This window comes from Anolis sagrei, chromosome 4, assembly GCF_037176765.1.
Source record: "Anolis sagrei isolate rAnoSag1 chromosome 4, rAnoSag1.mat, whole genome shotgun sequence".
Lineage (NCBI taxonomy): Eukaryota > Metazoa > Chordata > Lepidosauria > Squamata > Dactyloidae > Anolis > Anolis sagrei.
The window spans coordinates 206,943,392-206,964,981 of NC_090024.1; the positions used below are offsets into that span (position 1 = coordinate 206,943,392).

Sequence of the window (21,590 nt, forward strand, 5' to 3'; positions counted from 1 at the left end):
TTTAATATGTTGTAAGCTGCTTTGGGTTCCGTGAGGGAGAAAAGCAGGATATAAATAAAAAATGTATTATTTATTATTATTTATTTACAGGAGAGATCAGCAAGTAGGAAGAAAGAGTGTGTAAACACAACTCATTCTTACATATTAACTCCTGCAATTGGACCACATACCATTTTTCTCCAGTTGATATAGGCAAGGTTTAGGTTTTCTACTAGCCATTGATTCTTCTTTGCTAATTACTATCTAACCTTCAGGGGACCATGAGCCTAGTAAATCCATGATTGTTTTGTAACATATAAGGTAGGGCTGGACCTCCCATTAACCAGAGTGAGGTCAGAGCTGCAGTGTCCAACGCTGAGACACAGCAGTAGCTCTGTGACTATTCTCAATGACTGCACAGAGCTCCACATGACATGCACCCTATCTTTTGCTCTAAGCCAATGATTCTCAACCTTCCTAATGCCTCAAACCCTTAATACAGTTTCTCATGTTGTGGTGATCCCCGACCATAAAATTATTTTCGTTGCAACTTCATAGCTGTAATTTTGCTACTGTTATGAATCTTAATGTAAATATGCAGCATGTATTTTCATTCACTGGGCCAAATTTGGCACAAATACCTGGGGTTGGGTGAGGGGTTGGTTGATTTTGTCATTTGGGAGTTGTAGTTGCTGGGCTTTATAGTTCATCTACAATCAAAGAGCACTCTGAACTCCACCAACGATGGAATTGAACCAAACTTGACACATAGAACTCCCATGACCAACAGAAAATACTGGAAGAGTTTGGTGGGCATTGACCTTGAGTTTTGAAGTTTTAGTTCACTTACATCCAGAGAACACTGTGGACTCAAACAGTGATGGATCTGGACCAGATTGAGTAATGCTGCTCTAAGCTAACTTGCTGCCCTGAGGTATGGTACAGATGTGATGCCATTGCCAGTGATTAAATAAATTTCAACAGCCAAGCTTCTGTATATCCTCATTCAGTGAAACATGATGAACCAACACTGATCCATAGATGTGCTACTCAGAACAGACATTATCCCTGGCTTTCAGACAATACATCTGTAGGAATATCAGTACTTGAAAAGAACTTTCCGCCTGCAGAATGATCATGTTATTTATTTTAAAGGTACGTGTTGCTATTCAGTAAAAAATAAATTCAAGTAGGTTTATCGTTTTAGAAACAGCAATAAGCAAGTTATGGCAGTATCTTTATTACACAATGGAACAAGGTAGAAGCAGGTAGAACAAGGTAGAAGCAGCTTTTGGTGGGTGTCAGCAGAAACACAAACATTACAAATATCTGTTAAGAACATGCTTGGAATTTTTTTTTTAGGAATTGTGGGAGTTAAAGTCCAAAACACCTGGAGGGCCCAAGTTTGCCCATGCCTGTTCTATATCCATTGATATTGATGTTTTACATACAATGTTGGCCATAAGAATCCATGCAAGGTCAGCTCCTTATTATTGGTAAGACAGTCTTCAAGGCAAATCAGAAGTCTGATACTTATCAAATAATTATTTTTCAAAAATGTTGCCATCACATCACAGATGTGAGTAGGTGCAATCTGACAGGTGCTTGTTCAAAGTGCTCCAGGCACAATCAAGCTGCTGCCCGAGTTCCTTGATGTCTTTGGCACAGATGCCGCTGTTGTCATCTTTTGTCAAGTCCCAGCTTGAAGAATGGAGGAGATCAACTAGGAAAGGGGCTGCAAGTTTAGCCATTTATTATCTTCTCACTGATGTATCCGGGCATTGTGTAGAGAATGAGAACCAAGAATATGGTCACAATTGCAATGACTAGCAAGGCAATGATGTACTTCTTGTACCGTTTCCAAATGAAAAAGATGAATGTTTTCATGGGGTTCACAAACCAGTTGAAAGACGTTTTGGGGCGGCTGAAGAAAGGAGAAGGGAAGAGAGAACTCAGTGAAGATTCAGACAGGGCAGCAAATGCAAAGCAGCACTTTTTTAGCCACCCACAAACCGAAAACTGACAAGTACTAAAACCCCACAATCAAGATAAGGGCACCAACATCCTCTTGTAGTTGTTTCTCAACATCTGCCATTCAAACACAGGCTGTCTATGATCCTAGAGGTATTGTATATTAGGAACATATCTCCCTCTTTGAACTATCTCAGAGGTTAAGATCATCTGAGGAGGCCCTGCTCTCAGTCCCACTTCCTGCGCAGGTGCCACTGGTGGGGACGAGAGACAGGGTAATCTAAGTGGCGGCTCCTCAACTATGGAACTCCCTCCCCAATGAAATTAGATCAGCACCCTCCCTCCTGGCCTTCAAGAAAAAAAAAGTAAAAACTTGGCTATGGGACCAAGCCTTTGGGCAGTAAGCAATACAAGGAATGATCAGGGATTGTGTACAATTGATACCACGATTTCTGGTTTATGTGATTTTACTGTTTATATTAATACATTTTTAACTCCATGTTTTAATTGTCTAAATGTAGTTACGTTTTTATGATCTAACTGATAGTTATATGTGATGGTTGCTCTATGTTAGGTTTTATATGTATGTGGGGCATTAAATTTTGCCATAAATATGTTGGAAACAGCTTTGAGTCCCCCTCTGGGGAGAAAAAAGTGGTACAGAAGTGAAGTATATAATAAATAAATAAATAAAATTTGAAGAAGGCTGGCAAAATAACTTGTTCTCAATGAGACAGGCTTTTTTCCCCTCATGTCAGGAGCGACTTGAGAAACTGCAAGTTGCTTCTGGTGTGAGAGAATTGGCCATCTATTGTCAAAGGCTTTAATGACCGGAATCACTGGATTGTTGTAGGTTTTTCAGGCTATATGGCCATGTTCTAGATGAATTCTCTCCTGATGTTTCACCTACATCTATGGCAAGCATCCTCAGAGGTTGTGAGGATGCTTGCCATAGATGCAGGCGAAACATCAGAAAAGAATGCCTCTAGAACATGGCCATATAGCCCAAAAAAGCCTACAACAACTCAATTGGCCATTTGCAAGGACGTTGCCCAGGGGATTCAAGGATGTGTTGATGTTTTACCATCCTTGTGGGAGGCTTCTCTCATGTCCCCGCATAGGGAGCTGGAGCTGACAGAGGAAGCTCATACACACTCTCCCCGGATTCAAACCTCCGGAGGTAATGGCATAGTCAGAACAATTACTGTATGTATAGGTGTTAGGAAACATTGCTCAAAATGCATTTGCATGTGTGTGTGTGTGTGTATTGTTGTTGTTGTTCCTTTTGATAAATATGCAAATTTAAAAGAAAAAATATTCAAGTGGAGAATGGGACCCCTTCCACACAGCTGAATAATTATCTGCTTTGAATTGGAACATATTGCATTGTGGACTCAGATAACCCAGTTCAAAGCAGATATTGTGGGATTTTCTACCTTGATGTTCTGGGTTATATGACTGTATTGAAGGGCCCTGAGACAAGGAAGGACTTTTGTCCCTACTAGCCATGACTGTTGGACGATCCTTCATGAATTGGTCCAATCTAATATTCTTTGCTTCTGCACAAATAGAAGCTAAAGATCTTTTGCACTAATTTGTGTTGCCAATTAAAAGAGTATGTTCCAATAAATTTACAGCACTAATGGCTAACCATTTTAATTATACTTAAATGTGCTTACTTTGGTTTCTCCAAGGGTTCTGGCTCTTTTCGCCCCAGACCAACTGGGGCCTTCTCAGCCTCCTCCAAGGTTAGTAGCTGGAATTCAGCTTCCACTTTTCCCTGGAAAGAAATACATTGTGGTCAAATGCCTGGCATACAGGCAGCTAGCAAAAGAAAACTTCAGTTTCCCCTGTGCAAGAGAACTGACCTTTGACAAGCCAAAATCCTTCTCCTTTATAATACGTTCTAAGGAAAGAGCAAGTGAAAATGAACTAGCTCCAAAGTAAGGGGGGCAACTCGGCAGTGACCAATATTTACCATACAGTACACCCAATTCCGGAGACACCTCTTTATATCATGGATGGGCAATACCAAACACAGCAGAGGTAATTTTTCCTTCCTGTATCTGCCTGGTTGGACTCAGCAGTGAGTTTCAGCTCACACACACAGTAATGAAATAACACTTCCAGTTGCCATTTCAGCCATTTTTTCTATTTTTTTTCGTCGGTTTTGGGAAGGTGGGAGAGTTCAGAGAAGTAAAAAAAAAATCAGTCTGATTTTATATATATAGAGCCTCGGGTGGTGTAGTTGTTTAAACCGCTGAGCTGCTGAACTTGTTGACCAAAAGGTTATGGTTTCGAATCTGGGGAGCGGAGTGAGCTTCTACTGTCAGCCCCAGCTTCTGTCAATCTAGCAGTTAGAAAACATGCAAATGTCAGTAGATCAATAGGTACCGCTCTGGCGGGAAGGTAATGGCACCCATGCAGTCATGCCGGCCATATGACCTTGGAGAGAAAGCTGGCTCTTTGGCTTAGAAATGGAGATGAGCATGAACCCCGGGAGTTGGACACGACTAGACTTAATGTCAGGGGACATTAAGAGAGAGACAGAAAGAGAGAGAGAGCGTTGAAGGGCTTCATGGGGGTGTTCCAAGGGCCACATGTGGACCTTGGGCTGCACTTTGCTTCCTTCGGTCATACATTTACTCAGTTTTCTTACCGTGAGTATGAAGATGTTTCCACTAGGATCAGCAAACTCAACATCTTCTGGCTTGACTGAGTTCCTCCACTTCTTCTTTTTCTTCTTCTTTTTCTTCTGTTTAGCCTCCCTCTCTTCCCTTTCTATGTCTTCCTGACTTTTCAGCTTGATGAAGGGCCACCAGCCTCTCATCCGTTTGTTTCGGAAGATGGAAAAGCGAGGCATGGCCTTTTCCTTGGCCATCTTGATGGTGCACTGCTCCGAACTTTTGGCAGCTCTCACCATATCGTTCAGCTTTAACTCAATGGCACCTTGAAATGCAACAAAGAAGAGAGAACCTCAGACATAGAGAACTGCAGCTGATATCAGGACACTATTCTGCAGAGCTTTTAACAATTAAGAAGACTGTCCTGTTTTACATTTAAATCCTCTCTTTATTAAACCATTTCTGGGCACATTTTTGTAGCTGGCATAATTTTATTTGTACATTCCTTTAAGCACTCATGGAGGGGAAAGACAATAAAATATTCTGGATAAATATATATTAACTCTTTGTCTCAGGCTGTTTGTAGTACTGATATTAGAACATTAGCTGTCTGGAACCAGAAATTCATCTAATTCAACTGATCCCTGATTAAGACAGAAGCAGTGCAATTAGATGTAAAGGAACAATTTCTCAGGGGAAAATTTACAGCGGACATGGGTGAGGAGCTGCAGTGATGCAATGGGTTAAACCCTTGTGCCAGCTGGACTGCTAACTTGAGGGTTGGGTTGCTGACCTGAAGGTCACTGGTTCGAATCCACGAGATGGGATGAGCTCCCATCTGTTAGCTCTAGCTTGCGGGGACACGAAAGAAGCCTCCCAGCAGGATGGTAACACATCTAGGCATTCCCTGGGCAATGTCTCTGTAGACGGCCAATATGCAGTATGTTCTCAAGTCACTTCTGACATATTTTTAAAAATGGGCAATAAGGAGAAATTATTCTCCTAAACTAAAGTAGTGACACAAGGCCAAAAATTAAAATGCTGTAGTTTCATCATGTAACCTTTTAAGTATTTCTATTGTTTTTGGCCATACAGTTATGCTAGAATGTTGTATTTTAATTGCTTATAAGCATTTCTCAAATCCCAAAGTACTGACATAAAATTTATGTCACCTGGGTTGCTTGTATGTTTATATCATGCAAGGAGATACAGTATGTAAAACTCTTTACCAGAGAGCTTTAGTGCCTGACTAAACTATAAATCCCAGCATTGCATATAACAAAAATTTGGCATTTAATGTGGCATCCAAGTACCATAACTCTAATGTAAAAGATACTCAACATTGGACTGAAGGTTTGTACACTGACATATTTCATAAACCACTAGATGGTGCAACACATCAGTGTTCCTTTGGTACAGTCTGTAGTCCCAGTGAATGTAGACCACAGGTGGACTAGACAGCAGCATATATTTAAATGTAATACAGTGTCATGTAAACTGATGAGAACATTTGGGAACGTATATACCTTGAAGATATCTTGGATGCTAAGTGAGGTCAGCCCTGGTTAGTACTTGGATAGTCAACTACCATCCAATACCAAATACTATTGGCTATATTTCAGAGGAAGGAACTAGCAAAACTACATCAGATTATTCCTTGGGTAAGAAAACACAATGAAATCCACAAGGTCACCATAGGTCAACAGGCAACTGGAAGGAACACACACACTAAGAAGCAGCAGTGGGAAAAGAAACATCTCTTTTACTATGCCTGTCAGACTTCAAACTAGTGACTCTAGCAGAGCTTGCAACTTTATGGATTACATCTCCAAAAACCCCATACTAATAGTGGGATTCTGGGAGTTATAGTACAGTTCTGGCCCAGTTTACCTGTCCAAACGTATCTCCTGCTATGAACTACCTAGGAACTTAAGATCATCGGGGGAGGCCCTGCTCCTGGTCCTCCCACCATCGCAATTGCGCTTGGTGGGGACAAGAGATGGAACCTTCTCCATGGTGGCCCCTCAGCTATAGAATTGCCTCCCAAATGAGATCAGATCTGCTCCATCTCTCCTGACCTTCTGGAAAAAAGTGAAATCCTGGCTGTGGGATCAGGCCTTTGTGGACTAGATTGACTTGCTGGCAAAGTTACAGTTTTAATGGACTATGATGGACTGCTTTTAGGATGACGACTTAAATCGGTGATTTGTTTTAATGTTTTTATATTGTTTTTATTATAATATGTATATTTATGCTTTTTCTTGTTGTGGGCACCATGCTGTGCTGATTGTTAACTGCCCTGAGTCCCTCTGCAGAGGTTGAGATAGGATGAGATATAAATTCCCTAAATAAATAATTAATAAATAATAAATACTCAAAGGAAAAGACCACAAACTCTAAAAGTGAGAAAAATTGGGAGACCTTTGGAAAATGCACATGGGCAGGCTTTCCCTTTTCCCCCCTTTCATTTTTCATGTTATTTGTAATGACTATCTTGAAAGGACCCATGAGACATAGCACTGTTTTTGAAATTACCCACATGCTTTCTAAAAATTACCTAAAAAGTCATTTGCCGAAATCCTGTCGTAGTCCCACACCTGAAGAACCAGGACTGCCGGCTCCCGGAACTCTGATTCCTCCAAAGAGAAGATGGAGTCCTTCTTTTTATAAGTGATCTCTTTCTCTGTTGGGAGATAGTCGAAGCGGAACACGAACCTCCAGTTGAAGTTGCCTTCCCCGGTCAAAGAGTTGAAGTGAACATCCGTTTCTTGTTTGTCTTTCTCCAGCCCTTTAATCCAACTGTAGGAAAGAGTTAATTAGCTTCTGCCAATATTTTTTTCATAAGGATGTTTGGCTATATGGTTATTTTTTCATGTCAGGAACAACTTGAGAAACTGCAAGTCGCTTCTGGTGTGAGAGAATTGGCCATCTGCAAGGACGCTGCCCAGGGGACGCCCAGATGTTTGATGTTTTACCATCCTTCTCTCATGTCCCCGTATGGGGAGCTGGATCTGACAGAGGGAGCTCAACCCACTCTACCAGATTCGAACCGCTGACCTTTCGGACAGCAGGCCTGCTGGCATAAGGGTTTAACCCATTGCTCTACTAGGTGACTATATGGTTAAAGAAAGTAGAAATGCCAAAGAAGACAAAGACAGAGAGAGAGGGGATCCACATGTAGCTTCCAGGGAAGCGTATCAGTCCCATCTCAGGTACACACAACCTATTTCAAAACAGATATATCTTCATACTTATGACATGTATAAGATAAGATGCCACATAACCCCAATCTTACTACAGCTGCATTGGTTACCAATTGAGCACCGGATCACTTTCAAAGTGATGGTACTCACCTTTAAGGCCTTGCATGGTCTGGGGCCGATGTATCTGAGGGACCGCCTCACCCCCTACCAACCCCAGAGGTCCCTCCATTCTAAGGACCAAGATCTATTGGAAGTCCCCAGTGTCAAGACCTTGCGTCTAACAGCAACCAGACGCAGAGCCTTCACAGCAGTGGCACCATCATTCTGGAATACTCTGCCACCTGAAGTCCGTGCCTTGCGAGACTTACCAGCTTTCCGCAGGGCATGTAAGACATACCTGTTTCGACAGGCTTTTAATGTTTGATAGTGTTGTTTTTAAATTGTTTTAAATTGCTTTTAAATTTTGTTAGATTTTAGCTATTCATGTAAGCCGCTCCGAGCCCCAGGGGAGTGGCGGCATGTAAGTTTAAATAATAAATAAATAAATAATAAATAAATAAATAAATGTATCTCCATATATAAATATGTATTGATGGAAGAAACTAAAATAATACTTGTGTAACAAAAATCAATATAACACCCTTTGTTATGCATTTAAATTCAACTCCTGCTGAACTGAACAGGCCATAGGTAAAGGTAAAGGCTTTCTCCTGACATTAAATCTAGTTGTGTCTGACTCTAGGAGTTGCTGCTCATCTCAATTTCTAAGCCGAAGAGCCAGCGTTGTCCATAGACACCTCCAAGGTCATGACTGCATGGAGTGCTGTTACATTCCTGCCAAAGTGGTACCTATTGATTTGTATGTTTTTGAACTGCTAGGTTGGCAGAAGCTCAGGCTAATAGCAGGAGCTCACCTTGCTCCCCAGATTTGAACCGTTGACCTTTTGGTCAGCAAGTTCAGCAGCTTGGTGGTTTAACTCACTGCGTCACTAGGGGCTCCATAAACAGGAAAAAAGGGAAAACCCAAGAAGCTGATTGAGAGCCAATGTCCAACTCATATTTAATACAAAAACTGTATATCTGTCATTTAAAAAAAGGAACTAAAGGATGGAGTTGAGATTAGGACTGTAACCACTCCTCTCTTCAATTCCTTAGATCATCCCCCCAAAAACCCTGTTTCTTGGCCTTGGATGGAAGCTGTCAGGGAGGAAAAACTGCAGGCAAAATGGCTAAATCCCATTACAAGATTTACAAAGCAATATAATTCAATATAATGTACAGACTGGCTGTGAAGTAAAACTCTTTTAAGCCTTGATTTCTAAGACTTTTGATAGATTGATGTCAAACCTTTTTATTAAAATACATATAACCAATTAAGATCATTATGAAGAGTATCACAGAGGATGATTGAATAAATGGATCATTCATGGCACATAGCTATGAATGTTCAGTGTATGAGTAGCAGACAAAACATTGCTCCTGTACCCTGTTTATCAGCTTCTTACAGCCCTCTTTCTACATGCTAAATTGTTATAAATAGCATGGAGTAGGTAGGCTTTGATCATTTACAGTAAGGAAATATTTGATCCCTTATAAGTTAGGGTACACAGTTTGTCTTTTATTTCTAGCTATCTAACATTTGCCACAGCTACGCACCTTTTTACATAGATGTCACTGGAAGTTTCTCCTGTTATTGGATTGACATCATCAAGAACCACGTCATCTGTGTTCCAGATGATAACACGTAGCTCATAACTAGGGGGGAAATGTGGAAAACAATAACTGGTTAAAACACGGTTTCTTTCTTTGTAAATACTGAACATTAAGATTCCCACGAAACAAACCTAAGGCTTAGATTCTAAGCCCACAACACAAGTGTGACAAATGGCTCATGTGGCAAGTATGGAAACCCTAGCCTTTTGGCACAAGGACTTTCTGGTGACATTTTTTTTAAATCTGTAATTTTATTACATAGAACAGGGGGAGCAAAGTACAGCATAAGGGGCAAAAATGGCCATCAGAACTACTTATATGGGCCAGAGGCCAAGGACAGCCAACAACATTATTTTGTTCCAGAATGCCCCTCAATAGGTGTTGTGAAGAACATTTCCAAATGTTTGGAAGTCACCACAGCCCTCCAGAACTCAAAACATTTTTAGAAATACAGTAAGACTCCCTCCTTCACAAGGAATATGTTCCTAATACATCTGTACTGCAAACAAAAAAATCCTATTGGTGGATTTACTGCATAAAGTTTCAGACCGAAATGGAATATATGCAGCTGCCTGTATTTCCAGTGTTTCCAAATTAGCTGTGGTAGGCAAAGTGAAAACTCATGGCCCATATGCAGTCCCCACTGCTGAGGAGTGTACGGGTAGGGAGAAAGTCACAACACTTGCATGAACTGTGTTGTGCAACTGGTGCTTGGAAAATAACACATTCACTCTTGGTTTTATGCCTACTCTTTCCATAGCTGCACACTGAAGGAGCTTTTCTGTTGGGATCGGCTCTAGCATTGAGAGAACTGGAGCCTACCCCCATTGGAAGTATCTTTGAAAGTGCTGGAGCCTATCCCAACAGAAGCATCAGTGAAAAAGCTGGAGCCTAGCCCAATGGAAGCAACATTGAGAGAGCTGGAGCCTATCCCAACAGAAGCAGCATTGAGAGAGTTCAAGCCTATCCCAACAGAAACAGCATTAAGAGAACTGGAGCCTATGCCCACTGGAAACATCATTAAAAGTGCTGGAGCCTATCCAAACAGAAGCAGCATAGATAGAGCTGGAGCTTATCCTGATGGAAGCATCACTGAGGGAACTGGAGCTTATCCCAACACAAGCATCATTGAAAGTGCTGGAGCCTATCCCAATGGAAGCAGCATTGAGAGAGATCAAGCCTATCTCAGTGGAAGAAGGATTAGGAGAGCTGGAGCTTATCCCAACGGAAGCAGCACTGAAAGTGCTGGAGCCTATCCCAATGGAAATAGTATTGAAAGTGCTGTGACCTATCCCAATGAAAGTGGGATTGGGAGAGCTGAAGCCTATCCCAACAGAAGCAGCATTGAAAGCGCTGAAGCCTATCCCAACAGAAACAGCATTGAGAAAGCTAGAGCCTATCCCAACCTGGAGCAAGTGTGGAAGAAGCAGCTGTAAAACCGAAGGTGAAGGCACCGTCCTGCAACAGCAGATGTACTGACAGCCCTGCTCTTTGCAGGAACCCTTACCTAATTGGGAGCCGTGGTTTGATGTTGACCGGAGGCGGTGCAGGGACATCATTTGGAAACATGTCAATCCACATATGGAGAGAGCCCTGGGGAAAGGAACAGAAAAGGGTATCCTGAACTTTGCCAGAAGTAACAGGAGGGTTATACCAATGGCCACATAGGAAGAAAGAAAGAAAAATCCCAGCACTGTTTCTCTTGTTCAGATAAAAAAAAAACTGGGATCAAACTTGCAACCCACTTGAAAATACCCTGTCCTTAAAAAAAAAAATCTCCCTTGCTCTGTATTTTTTTTTTTTTTTTACATTGGCGCTTGACAGCAGTAATATGAAACTGGGGTAAAAGTAAAGTGTTGCCTAGGCAACACAGCACTCTCATTTGTAATAACAGGAGCATCAGGTCGCCATAGGGAACCATCAGCACCTATGGCTTCCCTGTGACTTTATTCTATCTGCCCGACCACTAGGCAGGCAAGATGTGAGTTGCCCTAATTAGAAGAGATGGATCACAGTTCAACACAGGTATCAATACTGAAACCACATCAGACTCAAGAGCACAAAGAAAAATGAGGATGGATATGTATATTAGAGATGATTCAGCACTCTGACAATTTTGCTCAGGAGTTGATTTCAATATTGTTTTGCTTTGTTTCCAGGGCTAGGATCCAATTCATCTGTTCCCCATTTTTCTCTCAGAATCAGTGACCCCGCTCTTTCTTGTATGCTCCTCTAGGCATCCTTTTCCAGCCCTTGGCAGAAGATTTTTAGGATTTTTAGGATCCATGGGGCAGGGAGGCTGCAGCAGTTAGGGCTAGATGCCAATTGTTGTGGAAGCAAAATAAAACAGCTCAGTAACCTAGTTGGATCCTGTCCAGGTGTGTTGGAACTAGCAATCCCTGTCCAGCCCATCACCACATACAGTATCTACAATTTCTCAATAAGGTTCATAATATTTTAGGCTATTTATGCAAGGAGTGCTTGAACTGTTTTACTACGTGTGTTCAAATTGTTAATTTTGAATTAAAAGTTGACTGATACCCCTTTCTAAACTGACATATAATCCAGATTATCAAAGCAGATAAGACACATTATCTGCTTTGAACTGGCTTATATGGCAGTGTAGACTCATATAATCCCATTCGAAATGGATAATATGGATTGTCTGCTTTGATAATCTGGATTTTATGGCAGTGTAGAAGGGGCCTAAGGTATATCTATACAACTTTTGATTGTGGGATTGGTATTTTCTTATCCTATGTAGAACTTCTTCTTGTCTCAAGAAAATGCACAGTAATTACTTTGGCTTGTATTGTAATACCACAGTAGCACAGTGGTTAAAAGCCCCTAGCTGCAGGAGAGACAGCTGACCAGAGAGTCAACAGTTCAAAACTGCGAGTCAGGATGAGCTTTTGACTATCAGCCCTAGCTCAATGCCAACCTAGCAGTTCAAAAGCATGCAATACAAATAGATTAATAGGTACCGCTTCGACAGGAAAGGTAAAAAAGAGGATGTCCCATGCAGACATGTCGGCAAAGATCAGAGAAAGTCTACAGACAGCATGCTCCATCGGCATGGAAAATAGAAGAACAGCAGCACCTCCTGATGGCCAGAAGTTGAGCATTGCCTCCAGATGCCAGAAATGGAAAAAAGGGGAAGACCTTTACCTTTTGTGTATTGTATGTCGTTGTTTGTGTTAAAAGGTATTGAATGTTTGCCTTATATGTACTGTAATCCCCTCTGAGTCCCTCCAGGGTGATAAAGTGGAATAGAAATAAAGTGCATTATTATTACAACCCAACATAATTCTCACTTCATCAGGCCTCACAAATGGATCCTGAGAAACTTGACCAGCAGGAATGCTACAAACTTCCCTGTACATTGGAGTATCTGTGATGTTTCTGCTTGTAACTGTGGTCAATATTACACCATCAATCCATGCTGTTTGCATTTGTGCCAAATCTGCCCACTTGCCCAGCATCCCACACAACCTTTGCAGACAAGATTTCAAAGGAAAACACTTGTTGATATAACAACTAGCTTTCACAATACAGAGGCGATGTACCAGAAATCCATCAGCATTCTTGTCTCACCTGTAGGAGACCAGGGCTGTCCGGACTGTAAAGGGATCGAACCTCCACATGTTCTGGTACTAATTTGTATCCATACTCTGGCATTTCATCCCAATGTTGAAGAACATACAAAGCCTTGTGTTCATCATAAGCAGACCAGGATTCATCATCCATTTCTTTCTTATCTTTTGCAAAGGCTTCTATAATGCAACACAGGCAGAAAAAGTAAACAGAGAGTCAACTAGACTGAATCTAGGACCCCCTCCACACAGCTAAATATATTCCCACAATATCTGCTTTGAACTGGGATAGATGGCAGTGTGGACTCAGATAATCTATTTCAAAGCAGATATTGTGAGTTATTCTGCCTTGATATTTATTTATTTTATTTATTTATTTACTTTACTTGTATACCGCAGTTTCTCAGCCCAACAGGCGACTCAACGCGGTTTACAACAAGGATAAAAAACAATCAACGATATACAATTTAAGACCATAAAAGCATAATATACAATATTGACACAACCATAGACAACACAATACATCTTATAACTGGAGTCGTGATCCAATCCGTCGTCCAAATTTCCATTCCTGTAATCATCACATTCATTGCACTGTTTAACCGAATGCCCGTTCAAACATCCAAGTTTTTAATCTTCTTCGGAACACCATTAGCGAGGGGGCTGATCTTACCTCCATAGGAAGGGCGTTCCACAGCCGGGGGGCCACCACAGAAAAGGCCCTGTCTCTCGTCCCCACCAGCCGCACCTGTGAAGCAGGCGGGATAGAGAGCAGGGCCTTCCCCAGAAGATCTTAGGGTCCTGGTATTGATATTCTGGGTTATATAGCTGTGTGGAAGGGCCCTAAACATCAAAAACACTTCACTGATCTGTACTATTTAGAGAAGAAATATAGGTTGTTGTAGGTTTTTTGGGGCTATATGTTCTAGAGGCATTCTCTAGATAATGCCTCTAGAACATGGCCATATAGCCTGAAAAAACCTACAATAACCCAGTGATTCCGGCCATGAAAGCCTTCGACAATACAGAAGTAATATGGTTGCCACTCAGTGAATTGAATTCCAGATCTGGAAAGCTGCAAGAAGATAGGCTAGTTTCAGGCCTTACTGAGGTTTGTCCCAAGCAGAAAGCCTTGAAATTCATAGTTTCAACCAAAAGAAGTGTGCAGCTAATGATACCAACTATGGGAGTGATTAGGCTGGTGTTCCTTAACCAGCAGCTTCCCCTACTGCATAGCAAATTTGGTTTGAAAGTGGAAAGAATTTCAAAAGCAACTTGATAACGTACACAAAAAGGCAGAGGGGGAAAAGAGATATAAAAATTCTTTAATATGACTATGGTAAAAGTTCATCTGTGCAGTGAGGCCAGACACTCCATAACCATGAAAGTAAGCAATGATTCAAACTACAGTGGGGGAAAAGATTCCACCCAAACGTTAGGAAGAACTTCCTGATGGTAAGAGCTATTTGACAATGGAATGTGCTGCCTTGGAGTGTGGAGGGTGCCCCTACTCTGGAGGTTTGTGAGCAGAATCTGGATGGCAATCTGCTGAGAGTGGTTTGGTTGTATGTTCTTACATGACAGGAGGTTGGAACAAATGGCCCTTGAACTCTCTGATTCTATGATTCTACCACTACAACTACCCACAAAAAGGGGTAGAGTTATCTGCCATTATACTGCAACTTGCAACTTGCAATCATAATGTCACTTAGCCTTAACTTTTTGCCACATCCCCCATCCCATCCACCCCTCAAAAATGTTTGTAAGTAACTCATTATTTATAACTGGTTACTCCCAAGCCCTGGTTGGGAAAATGAAACCAACAAAATAAATAGTTGAAAAAATGACATTCAAATACATGCCCCATTCTAGTAGTACCTTCAGGAAAAGCTTCAGGAGGGATCTTAAAAAGCTTGTTATTTACTTTGACTTCTTCCCGTCTGTACTCAGCAGAAGGGAGTGCATTCTTCTTGCACAAACTGTCCAAGATATGAGAGGGTTTGAAGGCATCTCGCCACATGTTGTAGCCTTCTCTGTAAGAAATTAACAATTTTAGACATGCTAGATTCTAGAGGACGTTTATTTATGTATTTATTTATTGTGTCAGAAGCAAGTTGAGGGTACCGTTATAATGTATTTACAAACAAAAATATTCATATTTGTGATATGAAGTTAAGTTTCATCTCCATGATGGGATTCCTGTAGTGTACAGAACATCAGGAATAATTTCATACTGTAAGAACTGAATAAGATACTAATTTGTAACGGGTACAGACAGGGGCGGTTCTTGCATTACGCTAGGTAAGCGACCGCTGAATAGTTTGTTTTTTTTTGCCAGAGGCACAAGGGCGCCTTTGTAAAGGCCCCCTCCCCTCTGCAACCTTTCTCTGCCTCCCTCTCCCTCTTGAAGGCTACACAGAGTCCGCAGCCTCCCTTCTGGCTCTGCGCATACGCCCCACAGTTGGACGGGAAAGGCGGGCTCGTGTGTTTCCCTCCACTCTGTGCCTGTGTGCGTGCGTGCAGGAGGAGGCGAGAGCAGCTGTGTGCGAGGAGGCGCCCGCCTGCCTCCAGTTATTCAAGATCGGGGAGGAGCAGGAGGGGCTCAAGGCCAGGTCAGTTCTAGTCACCTGCTTACAAGGAAAGGGCCTGTGGCTGCGAGGAATAGTGGGAGTTGGAGTCTTCCCCTCTGCATCCAAGAACTTCCTGGCCCCACTTACTGTTGTTGTTATATTATTATTATTATTATTATTATCATTATCATTATTTTATTATATGGGGCAGAAAGGACGAGGGAACCTGGTATAACTTTGACTTGCTGTTGTTTGTGGGTTTGTTGTTGTTTTTGTTGTTGTTGTTATATGGGGCAGAAAGTTGTATTGGATCACACATGGGACACTTCACAAGTATCTAGGACTGTGTGATGTATAGGTGAATAATGCATGCAGATCCCAGTAAGGTCGCCTTCTGCAGCTGGCAGGCAGATCATGATTTTGTCAGTGCTGATTGTGTTTAAGTGCAGGCCAAGGTCTTTAGGCACTGCACCCAGTGTGCCAATCACCACTGGGACCATTTTCACTGGCTTGTGCCAGAGTCTTTGCAGTTCAATCTTTAAATCCTCATATTCCAGGTTTTCTGTTTATCCCAGATTATCTGGCAGTGCGGACTCATATAATCCAGTTCAAAGCAGATAACCTGGGATCGGATCTTGGGTTATAAGGACAGTGTAGAAGGGGTCTAGGGGCCTTCCAGACAGGCCCTATATCCCAAGATCTGATCCCAGGTTTTCTGTTTATCCCAGATTATCTGGTAGTGCGGACTCATATAATCCAGTTCAAAGCAGATAACCTGGGATCAGATCCTGGGATATAGGGCCCATCTGGAAGGGCCCCAGGATAACCTAGCACTGGATTTTCTTTGCAAGATGTTTTCAGAAGGAGTCTGCCTTTGCCTTCTTTGAGGTTGAGAAAGTGTGTCTTTCTCAAGGTCATCCCGTGGCACTCCATTGCCATTTATTAGAATCCAAGTCTCCAGACTCCTAGTCCAAAACACATGCACATAATTAATGAATTAATTAATTTCACATATTTGTATCCTGTGTAATGTATAATAATGATGATGATGATGATGATGATGATGATGATGAAATAGAAGATGGTATATAATAATAGAAGAGTAATTCTATCTTGGCAGAAAGATGGGGGCTGGATTTGGGGTTTCCTTCCAACTGAGTTTTATAATAATAGTAATAATAATAGTCTCCTGGAGTGACTGCAGGAGAAAAAAACAAAAACAAAAAAACCCTTCCAGTATTTTCTGTTGGTCATGGGAGTTCTGTGTGCCAAGTTCGGTTCAATTTAATCATTGGTGGAGTTCAGAATGCTCTGATTGTAGGTGAACTATAAATCCAAGCACTACAACTCCCAACTGTCAAGGTCTATTTTCCCAAAGCTCCACCAGTGTTCACATTGGGGCTTATTGAGTATTCTTGCCAAGTTTGGTCCAGATCCATCACTGTTTGGGTCCACAGTGCTTTCTGGATGTAGGTGAACTACAACTTCAAAACCCAAGGTTAATGCCCAACAAACCCTTCCAGTATTTTCTGTTGGTCATGGGAGTTCTGTGTGCCAAATTTGGTTCAATATCATCATTGGTGGAATTCAGAATGCTCTGATTGTAGGTGTACTATCAATCCAAGCACTACAACTCCCATATGTCATGGTCTGTTCCTCCCAAACTCCACCAGTGTTCAAATTTGGGCATATTGAGTATTTGTGCCAAGTTTGGTCCAGATCCATAGTGGTTTGGGTCCACAGTGCTCTCCAGATGTAGGTGAACTACAACTCCCAAACTCAAGGTCAAAACCCACTGAACCCTTCCAATAATTTCTGTTGGTCATGGGAGTTCTGTGTGCCAAGTTTGCCCCAATTCCATCATTGGTGGAGTTCAGAATGCTCTTTTATTGTAGGTGAACTATAAATCCCAGCAACTAAAACTCCTTAATGACAAAATACCCCCCCCCCTCCAAACTCTACCAAATTTGGTCCAGTGAGTGAAAATACATCCTGCATATCGATATTTACATTACGATTCATAAGAGGGTGGGGGTCACCACAACATGAGGAACTGTATTAAGGGGTCACTGCATTAGGAAGATTGAGAACCACTGATGTACATGCATATCTCCGTTACAGAGCTATGCACACATCTATAGCTATATAATAATAATAATAATAATAATAATAATAATAATACTTTATTTGTACCCTGCTACCATCTCCCCAAGGGACTCTGTGCGGCTTACATGAGGCACAACAATAAACAATCAATACAATACAAATAATATACATCACATAAACAAAAACAGTCAATGGTGACAAATAAACATTTTTTTTTAAAAAAATGGCCGGGCCGAATGTATTTCCCTGAACGTGCTTGTGTGCCCATATATATTTCCATGCATTTCTATGTATGCATTTGTATATCCATGTATGTATGCACATATGTGATCATGAACATGTAGCTAAAGGTAATGGTTTTCCCCTTGACATTAAGCCCAGTTGTGTCCGACTCTGGGGGTTGGTGCTCATCTCCATTTCTAAGCCATTGTCCATGGACACTTCCAAGGTCATGTGGCTGGCATGACTGCATGGAGCGCAGTTACCTTCCCATCAAAGCAGTACCTATATGATCCACTCTCATTTGCATGTTTTTGAACTGTTAGGTTGGCAGAAGCTAGGGCTAACAGTGGGAGCTCATGGCGCTCCCCAGATTCAACCCTGCAACCTTTCAATCAGCAAGTTCAGCAGCTCAGCAGTTTAACTCACTGCACTACTGGGGGCTCTGGTGGTGCAGTATATGTATATGCATATATATCCATGCATACGCATGTGTGTGGATATACATGTCTATGTACGGATCTATTGTGATAGTCTTCTTATCTGTGCCTATAGGTACAGGATACACAAACACACACCACTCTCATAGGAACAATGCTTGGTGCCAGTAAATGATGTATATATCCTTTCCTACTTTTGCCTCCTTTTTTGTCACCATATATTTCCATACACATACATGTATGTATATATTTATCCATGCATGTGTACAGCCACTTCGAGTCCCCATGGTGGGGGAAAGGTGCAATATAAATAAATCTCTCAGTATATAAAAATGTGAAAGAACAAAGGCTGTTGCTAGGTGAAGTGGCCCTCTGTGATGTCACTGGGAAAGAAAGGTGACGTGTATGGAGGGAAGGGAGGAAGGAAGGAAAGAAAGAAAAAAGAAGAGAAAGAAAGGAGAGAGAGAGGGAGAAAAGAAGGGAAGGAAGGAAGAGAAAGGAAGGGGAAAGTATGAGGGGTGGGATTGAAAGAAAGAGAAAGAATGCATGAAAGCATCCACACAATCTAGTGTAATTATAATAAACGAAACAGAGAGAGGCGTACATATTGTTTCCATGACAAGCTTTATTGAAAAAAGGTTTGCCCTAACTTTCTTTTGTGGCTGAGAGAGTGTGACCTGCCCAACATCATCCAGTGGGGTTCATGGCTGAGCAGGGCTTCAAAATCACATCTGTATATACACACACATAGTCATGCACTGATCTAGTGGTGCACACATACATAAGGATCTGTAAACATGCACAGAGAGACATGTGCACATTCATAGAATCATAGAGTTGGAAGAGACCTCATGGGCCATCCAGTCCAACCCCCTGCCAAAAAGCAGGAATACTGCATTCAAAGCACCCCTGACAGATGGCCATCCATTTACCTTTACCTTTATCTAAATGTTCGTGGTCACCTATGTGTATACATTATTCAAGTGCCTCTCTTCACATGCATGCACACATACATACATATATGCTTATATTTATTTACCACACAAGGGCGGCTCAACCCATTACGCAAAGTAAGCATTTGCAGTATAGTTGATTTTGCCCAGGGGCGCTCTTGAGGCGCTCTTGGGGGAAAATAGACCTTGACATTGTAGTTACTGGGATGTATAGTTCGCCTACAATCAAAGAGCATTCTGAACTCCACCAATGATGGAATTGAACCAAATATGGCACACAGAACTCCCATGACGAACAGAAAATATATATCAGTGATTGGTGGGGGGGGGGGGGGCGCCAAAATACTGTTTGCTTACCATTGAAAATTACCTAGGGCCGCCTCTGGGTACAGAGTTAGTGCTGGCTACTTAATTTCACCAAAATAATCATTTTAAAATCCTAACCAAATGAGGAGGGAATCATATCCTTCAGTACGTACGTATCATATTGTGAGGCCAGCCCACAATTGGCTCTGTGGTTGCTGTAGAATCGGTTCTCCAAGTCAATTTTTGTCTCCCCAATTAAATCATCGGATCCAACCAAATCATGGTCAAATACTGATATAGTGAGTTCCGATTCCATAGGAAAGGATATTGACATCTCCAACACTCTGAAAGGGGAAGAGAGAGAAAAATAATAATTAATAAACACATAAATACATAACTAAAGAGACAAATGGAAGATTCCATATTATATACAGCAAGTTCTAAATAATTATCATATACTGCTTGCTATATTCTCCCTTTAATTTTATCATATTATAGAGATTTCATGTGACCTGAGTGCCTGAGAGAAGGGAATATCAGTCAGGCACACGTGACATTCTCTGGCACAAAACTTTTAACATCTTCACCTTGAGGTCATGGACTGGTTCTGTATCACATGTGGTCAAGAGGTAGTCAGATGCCAACAATTCTCTCTTTATTGATCCTTCTGTTCGAAAATCATATTTGCCCACCATGACTCATTTGGGAAGTTCTCAATTTCCCTCTCCTCTCTGCTGCAAGTTAATTTTTGATCCATTAGACCTGCCATCCTACACACCTTTTGGCTATTGGTTTTTCTTCTTCCTATATCAGGACGTGGGAACCTGTGACTCTACAAGATGGTACTGTGCTCTGGTTCCCATTCACTCTAGTTACATTGGCTAATGCAGTGGTTCCCAACCTTTTTTTTTAACCAGGGACCTCTTGACCAGGGACTGTTCTGTTTTGACCAGGGACCACTCTCCAACCTTAGTACCAAAAGAGTTACAAATTAGTTTTGGTCAACTTTAGATTTGGTTTGGTTATTTGGGGTGCTGATTCAGAAAATTGCATTGGATAGACCACATTAGCTCTAATTTCTGATACAGGACACATGCCATCCAGTAGTTGCCATGTGCTCACCCACAGAAAACCATATTTAATAATCTAGAGCTGATGTGGTCTATCCAAGGGGTCAGGGCTGGTCAGCAACAGGGAAGGAGTGGCAGGCAATGCGAAAAGAGTGGAAATAAAATAAAATAAAATAAAGAGGAAGGAAGCTTGCAGACCAGTTTTTCATCTTTGCGGCCCACTGGTGGTCCACAGCCCACAGGTTAAGAACCACAGGGCTAATGGTAAGTCATGGTGAGAGTCCTACATCAAAACAGGGAGAACAAATGCCCCCCCCCCCCTGCCCTTTAGCATCACCCTTTGTTTCTTGAATACTAGAGGGATTTGAAACTAGTGTTAGAAACAGAAATCCCTAACATTTTCATTTACAAGTACAAAAGTTCCCAGCCTTTTTTTGGCCATGCCCCACCTAAGCATCTCTAAAATCCTGATACTCCCACCCACTCTGGTGATGTATAATTCCTATTATTCAATAAGTGAACTCCTATTCACATGGAGGAAGCCTAAAATACTTCCTCCAAAGAACAAGCCTCCAAAGAACATGGCCTCCATGAAAGAGAAAAAATATAAGAACAAATGATTTGAGTAATCTACATCGAATTCAGGGTAACTTACGCACACAATGTCCAACTTCATTGTGTGTATTTGGTGAGAATGCAATGTTAAAAGAACACAGAGAGGAGCATTTGGAATGAAAGTTGCATGATTTTTCTATGCTCATGTTCTCTCTAGTTCACTCTATGTTCTCAGTCACCAACCCTTCCTCTCTATTAACGGGTTTTTCCTCTCTCCATTGTCACCAG

General features: G+C 41.6%; 1 protein-coding gene across 1 annotated transcript in view; it reads right to left on the reverse strand.

Moving 5' to 3' along the window:
• Positions 1 to 1,648: 1,648 nt before the first annotated feature.
• LOC132773366 (fer-1-like protein 4) overlaps positions 1,649 to 21,590 on the reverse strand; it is a 68,431-nt gene continuing 48,489 nt past the window's right edge. The window contains exons 35-43 of the mRNA XM_060772619.2: positions 19,851 to 20,021; positions 14,962 to 15,116; positions 13,085 to 13,263; positions 10,998 to 11,083; positions 9,434 to 9,532; positions 7,132 to 7,373; positions 4,610 to 4,899; positions 3,630 to 3,730; positions 1,649 to 1,903 (exon numbers count right to left, since the gene is read on the reverse strand). Coding sequence (XP_060628602.2) covers positions 1,723 to 1,903; positions 3,630 to 3,730; positions 4,610 to 4,899; positions 7,132 to 7,373; positions 9,434 to 9,532; positions 10,998 to 11,083; positions 13,085 to 13,263; positions 14,962 to 15,116; positions 19,851 to 20,021 — 1,504 coding nt within the window. The 3' untranslated portion in view covers positions 1,649 to 1,722. The remainder of the gene's footprint in view (positions 1,904 to 3,629; positions 3,731 to 4,609; positions 4,900 to 7,131; positions 7,374 to 9,433; positions 9,533 to 10,997; positions 11,084 to 13,084; positions 13,264 to 14,961; positions 15,117 to 19,850; positions 20,022 to 21,590) is intronic.